The sequence below is a fragment of the Hydra vulgaris genome, chromosome 13 (assembly GCF_038396675.1).
Source record: "Hydra vulgaris chromosome 13, alternate assembly HydraT2T_AEP".
Lineage (NCBI taxonomy): Eukaryota > Metazoa > Cnidaria > Hydrozoa > Anthoathecata > Hydridae > Hydra > Hydra vulgaris.
In genome coordinates, this window is record NC_088932.1 from 24,560,001 (window position 1) to 24,567,500 (window position 7,500).

Genomic DNA, 7,500 nt, shown 5'->3' on the forward strand with positions numbered 1-7,500 from the left:
TTACAAACATGTAAACTATAATGAATAGTGTATTATGCAGTAAGAATTTGTATCGGAAAAGATTTTAAAATCTTATTATTTGATTTTTCTTTTTTATTATTATTATTTACAAATGTATAGTCTGTATATTTTATCATATTAAACTCCATATTAAAAATATGGAATTTAAAGATGTATAAAGCTGGAGCGATTGCACTCTATTCCTGACCACACAAATTTTATTTAGTTGCGACAACTTGGCCAGGGCTTTTTAGATGTTTTGAAATTTAAATTTATGTATGTTTCCATGTATGTCCAAAACTATTTGACACGCTAAAACAATTAAATTTGTAAATAATCTTAATAATAGCAAATCGCTTTTAAACTAAGCGATGATTTACTTTTATTGACCATTTATAAAATGAAAATTTTATAAAGTTAAGTAAGTTTTATTAAAAATTATAATAAATAATTATACAAATGGCAATATAGGTTAGTTTTTTATTCTTTAAAAGTCTTTTAAAAATGTTTGTACAATCAATTTAAAAAAAAAAAGACTTGCAACAACAACTGCGTTTTCGATAAAATTTGAAAAATAGTAGTCATTAAAGTTAATAAAATTAATAATCATGCATGAACTTACAGACAACTGAAAATAAACATTCATATATCCAAAGTGAATTATGAGTGGATGAACAGCGCGTCAGCAGCCCACACAAAACAAAAATATACAAGTATATTAAAAAGCCTACTCACTAAATACACCAGGGGAATTGTGAAGCAGTTCCGCTTCCTCTTCTTAAATATATTATACCTTTTTAGTTTAACCATTTAAGTTTGCTTAATGATAATTTGATGCAATAAAAATCGGCTTCTAGTTTGCAAAAGACAAAATAAAATCATAATTTACTTAGAATGTAATATGCTTTTTATATATTAATTTATAATATATATTATAGTAAAATTCATTGATGGACTTGAGTAAAATATAAAGTTATTAAATGTATACATAGTGTGCAGTTTGGAAACTGGTCATTATAGGCCGCTGTTTCAGGGGTCTGGCGCATTGTTTAGTTTTTTTAAACATTATAAAGACACTGCTAAAAGAAAAAGTAGTTATAATATTTTTATAGTAACACAACAATTTAATTATTTCTTTTTTTTATCTTACTTAAGAAGGAATTGTTTTAAATATTTTAAACTCATATTATATATTGCAAACTATGCAAAGCATGAAATGTTTATAAAAATATATTTACTTTTTATTTATTATATAATTCAACTACTTTTAGTTTTATTAGAATCTTATTGAATAAAACATAAATACTTAAATAATTATATTATACACTTTGATAAGTTGAAGAACGTTGGTTTCTTTACATGATCATTAATAGTAAGTTGTTACTTTTTATAAAAGTGTCTCTTAATTTTATAAAAAAAGTTGTAAAAGAGAAAAGTTTAGAAATAATTTATTCTAAACGTAATTTGTTTTAGTTAAGTTTTTTTCTTCTTTAAGAATTCATTTCTTTTTTTAGTTGATTTTTTTAGAAGTTGTCTCCCATCAAGTTGAGTTTGTTTTGCACTTTTTGAAATATTATATGCATGGTCAGATATAGAGTGCGATTGTACCTGCTTCCTGACTGAGCCTGATATAAGATTTAAAATCTATATCATTTTATATTTCATTATTTTATATTTCATTTATATACTTTTTTACTGTTTAATTTTGTATTCCTTTGATAATAAAATATTTAACAAAAATATAAATGTATTTATTGTTGTATATAATATTTTTATACCTGGTTCCATCTTATTTCATAGTATCAGGTTATATCATTATTCTGGTCTATTCTATTTCATTTAAAGTACAATTTGTTTTTCTGTCCAATGGTCTTGTTTGTTAAGGTTAATGTTTTTATAAACCTTGTTTGTTAAGGTTAATTGCTATATTCATTTTTAAGAAATTTTAAATTTAATTCATTTTATAAAATGAAATATCTTAAAAGTTTTTACTTTTATATTTATTTTATAAAATTGATGTCAAAATTAAATATTTGAAAAGAAAAATTATATAAAAAGATGTATTCAAATTAAAATAAAGTAATACAGTGTAATAATTAATGACCAATTCGTTGCTTATAAAAAATAAAATTTAAATAATACTAAATTCTAATAAATAATACATATGTTATTATTATATTGGAATATCTTATATTTACCTGTTTGTATGAAGTTATTTAACTTAATTTAATATCAGTGGTTAATAATAAAGTTTCTGCTCTAATCATTACCGATTGCATCAACTGGTCATTCATTGCATTAACTGGTCATTCATTGTATTAACTGGTCATTCATTGCATTAACTGATCATTTATTGCATCAATTGATCATTCATTGCATCAACTAGTCATTCATTGCATCAACTAATCATTTCATACTTGTGGAGTATGATTTTTTTTTTCAGTTTGGGTGTAATCATCTAAAGTAATTTGCTTATAGCTTAAATTCAGCTAAATTTCTTCTAATCATTCTCGCTTTTTGATGGACTCCAATCTATCAAAGTTATTAGATATCAAACTCAAGAAGACATATCTTGTTTTTGTTTGTTTAAAAAAATACACCCTGTTATTAGTTGTATAAAGAAGAAACCACCTGTTATTAACTGTATAAAGAAGATGCATCCTGTTATTGGTTGTATAAAGAATTGGTTGTTTAAACTTTTTTTTTTGCTAAATTTTAATTTTTACAATTCTAACATGTCCATCTTTTTCTATCGATAGAATTTACAGAAGTGTTTTTAAATGCTTCTGTAATTCTATCAAGTCTTCAATGTTTTCTGGGTATATCTGGAGAAATAATCAATAAAATGTCATCTATTTTCATATTGGCATTTATCTTGATTCTATTTATACTTTTTAAAAATGAGACAAGCCATTCTTTGCATCTGCTAAATCAGGAGTGAACTGTTCTCAGTCAAAAAATTATTAGGATTAAATATTAGATCTTTTATATCTATGATTTAATCAATTGATTTAATCATTTTAATACATTAGCAGTTGAGAATTCAATAAACTCTTGTAAATGTTGTATAGAGTTACATCATTATATATTACTTCAACAGTAATATTGGCCTTTTCAAGTATTGCAGTTACTACATGTTTTTGTTTCCAATGCAGTTGCAAAGAATGGCTTGTATTGTTTGAAGTTATATAATGTTCTTGGATACTAAACAAATGAAAATTTTCAAATGTTTTTTTTTAATGATCTATATTTCTATTTGTTTTTTTTTAAGTTTGTCTCATCCAGCAGCTTTGCAAGTTTTTTGTTTTGATTTTCAAAAGAAAAAATGAGTTAAGAAATTAATTAAGTTTGTAAACTTTATTAATTTCTTAACTCATAAAAGTATTTTTTTTTTGTTTATATAACTTTTTTTTATTTGTAAGCATAACTTAAATGAATTAAAAGTCTAAATATATAATCAAAAAAGCATTAGAACTTGGTTCATCTTGTGATGTCAGATTTAGATGAAGTTGATAAAGAAACATATGTACAACTATGCATTGATTTTGAATCTGACATAGATCTCATATTTGAAGACACTGATGCAGAAAATAAACAAAACACTAATGAAGTTGAATGAACACTTGAAATGAAGGTGATTTCTGTAAAGAGTTGTCAAAGTATTAAAATTATATTCTTGAATGGCAAAAAAGAAAAAAAATTATCCTGTCATCAATACAAACTTTTAAGGACTATTTTTTCTGCATACAATTGGGCCAATGAAACTCAATGGCATATGTATTGGGCCAATGAAACTCAATATGCACTGATAGCAGATGTTATGTCTATCAGTTGCTATAAGTTATTGCAAGAAAATCTGCATGTAAGTGATAATACTAGACAAAATGAACCAGAAAATAAGTTGAATAAATTTTTTAAAACTCAGCTAGTGCTAAATCAGGTTCAGAAAAACTGTATATTAATTGAACCTGAATTTGAACACTCAATTAATGAACAAATTATTCCTGCAAAATCGAAATATCGCAGTATTTGCCAGTACAACCCAAAAAACCTGAAAATAAGGTTTCAAAAACTTTTTTTTTTTGTATTCTTGCACAGTCAATTGCCAAAAATGTTCTGGTTCTTATGTTGTATAGAGATTGATTTAAACACTACCAAGAAATCAAAATGTTAAAGTTTTTTTTGATAATTGATTTTCTTCAATACCATTGTTTCTCTCTTTAAAGGAAAAGGGATTTTTAGCAACAGATACTTTGATCAGATTGTATAAAAGGTTGTTCATTGCCAATTGAAAAAGATCTTAAAAAAACTGGCAGCCACAGTTTTTAAGTTGATGCTAAGAGTGGCATAATAGTAACTAAATGGTATATGCAGTAGATGGATTTAAATGATTACTAAATATTGTGAACCACAATCAGTTTGTAAAGCAAATTGATGGGATCAACAACATAAGCAGTTTGTTGAAATTAATTGTCTAACTGTGGTTCAAGAATATAACAAAACAATGAGTGGAGTTGATTTGTCTGAAATTTTATTAGCTTTATGCAGGCATCAATCAAACCAAAAGATGGTACCTTAAGGTACCATCTTTTTGGTTTGATTGATTCATCCTTATTTCATTGTGTTGATATATCTATTGATGCCATTATAAGCAATTAAAAAGGTCTAAAAAATCTCAACTTAGTCTACTGCAGTTTACAGTTTCCCTTTGTGCTTCTACTAACAAACGTTATACAAAAATCAGTTAGTCAGCCTTTTCAAAGAAGATCTATAATTGAGTTGCTTATTGAGCAAAGAAAATGCTCACACATTTACTATCTGATGAAGGTTTAAGTCATCACCAAAAATTTGTTTGATTTAGAGTTGACATCATGAATTATGGACTTGTGCAAAAAAATTTTTTTTTTACCTAATCCATTAATCCTAAAACCATTTCTTCATGGGTAGGAGTGAGCCATGACTTAGTTTAAATGACTCTTACTTAGTTTAAATTTTTAAAAATGTTTACATTGTTTTCAAGATAGTATAACACGGAATCTAAACAAATTATTTTTTTTAAAGTTTTCTCATTTTTATTATTAAGATAAGTCTAAAGTAATGGTGAGCTTTATTATCATTACATAATTACTTATTTATGTTATGCTAAGCAAAGCAAATTTTTAATTTCATGACTATTTAGTTTAAAACAATATTTAACTTTAAATTTCAAGTAAATAAAGGTTATGGCTCACTCGTAACATCCTAGCATCATATATATTTTAAAAGAAACATTTTAAAAAGTAAACGTAAAAAGTAACTCACTCATACCATCCTCTCCTACATTTATATTATTGTTGTATATTGTTTATATGATATATTTTGTTTATATGATATATATTTAACTAACATGGCTTTATTATTTAAACAAAATTTTTTAAATTTTATATAGGAAATTCGATGGTTTCCAATTCAACACCTGCCAACTCATAAAAAAGATCCTGCTCCTAAAGAAGTATTTGGATTGTTTGCAAACAATTTCTTTATGATTCATACATTTATCAAGTATAGTTTAATTTTATTAAGTTGCTTTTTAAAACATTCAAGTAGATCTAATTTTTGTTTTAAACTTTTGTCTTTGTTACTTTGAAGTAATTTATTGAGGTTTAAATTTTTATGATTAAGTTATTATTATTAATTTAGTTATTTAAGTTTTTGTTATTGTGCATGTTTTTATTACAGACCTCTGCGAAAATGGATTCAAGAAAAAAGTGAAAGCATGGGTAGCTTTAAAATAAAACCACCTATTACATTAAGTCACCCGGAATGTGCATTAGTATTTGATGACTCGCATTCAATTCAACAAAAAAGACACGAAGAGGCTGAAAAGTTTCGCCGTATGCATATGCTAATTAATCCATTACAGTCTAGCAAAGAAAGTGAAAACACATTAAAGTCACTTTTGGGGTTGAACAGTAAGAAATTCCTAATATTGCTTGCATTTGAAGCATTTTATATAATGTTATTTATGTTTTAAAAGTTCTTAATAGAATAATAAAAAAATCATTAAAAATAACAATGGTTTGAAAATATCATTTGTTTTTTTAAGCTTCCAAAACAAAGATACAAACTCAACCAGATGCTATTCGTAAGCTTTTAACAGGGAATTTGGATATATCTCCTCATCATCCTTTTCAGGAAACATTCAAGCAGTCTGTAACTTGTACAAATGATATTGTTGTACAACATGAAAATAAACAATACATAAATGCACTATCTCATAGCCAATCATTAAAAAATTATCAGGTGCCTTTTGAAAATCAAGTAATAAAACCAAAATTTCAGCATGAAGCTGTTTCTAATTTTACAAAGAATTCAAATGGACAATCACAGACAAAAAAATCAGTTAATGTAGATCAAGATATAAATAAATTTGGCTGTGATGGAGAGAAGCAAATACCTTTAACATTATCTGTGACATCATCTCTTCATTTTCATAATAATCGAAGTTTGGATTGCTATGATACTGAAGTTCCTTTTAAAGGAAAGAGTGATACAAAGTGTTCAATAAAGCCTCGAACATCAAAATTATCTGATTTTGCTTTTAAAGCTCCTGCTTTTTTAAATTTTAAATTTAACTCTGAAGAGATTCTTTCAAAATTGATTTGTTAAAATTGAGATAAAAATGTTTTATGTGTGTTTTAAAATTATTCATAAAAACTTTGTTACACAGAAACAAATATTGATAATTTTACTTGCATATAAAATTTTTCATTAAAAGTTATATAGAAATAATTGTTTTTATTTCTTATTTTTTGTTTTTTTTTGTTTTTTATCTACAATTGTCTTACTAAGTAAAAAATGTTTGTTATATTAATGTTTGGTTTTAACTTTTGAAGTTTTTATGTTGTATTATATTACATTATATATCATAGTATATATTACATTATATATCATAGTATGTTAAGTAATGTTCCAAAGTAAATGGACAAGAGCATAAATGGACTTTTAAGTGAAAAGTCTAATTTCTCTCAAATTTTCACTAGCTTGTCTAGAATGTCACAAGAATGATTTCATAGTTTAAGACAAATTAATTTTTAGTAAATCTAAGCGATTTAATGAAAAGTTTATTTTATTGAAATGTGTATGTGTTATTGAAATGTGTATGTGTTATTGAAATGTGTATGTGTTATTGAAATGTGTTTATTTACATGTTACTAAGCAGAATTAAAGTATTAACAATAAAATGCATAAATGCTTTTTAAAGCTAAAATATTTCAATAAAAATTTTTGAATAAAAAGAGCTTTGTTTTGAATAAATGTTAAAAGTATCAAAACAAAAATACAAAAGTTTAGTCATCAAAAAAGTAATATTGTGTACGGTTTAATAAGGCATTGCTACTTAGTTTGCAATTTGAAAATCAACAGTTGCAGATATAAATAAAAAAGAAAGATAATATTAAACTTTAATTCGTACCTTAAAAAATGATCCACACAAGAATGATGTCTTGTTAAAATGAAAGA

At 25.0% G+C, this 7,500-nt stretch overlaps 1 protein-coding gene across 1 annotated transcript in view; it reads left to right on the top strand.

Moving 5' to 3' along the window:
- The window catches only part of LOC100200480 (m7GpppN-mRNA hydrolase), an 18,837-nt gene extending 11,614 nt beyond the window's left edge, over positions 1–7,223 (top strand). The window contains exons 7-9 of the mRNA XM_065816785.1: positions 5,429–5,541; positions 5,719–5,951; positions 6,086–7,223. Coding sequence (XP_065672857.1) covers positions 5,429–5,541; positions 5,719–5,951; positions 6,086–6,648 — 909 coding nt within the window. The 3' untranslated portion in view covers positions 6,649–7,223. The remainder of the gene's footprint in view (positions 1–5,428; positions 5,542–5,718; positions 5,952–6,085) is intronic.
- The last annotated feature ends 277 nt before the right edge of the window (positions 7,224–7,500 follow it).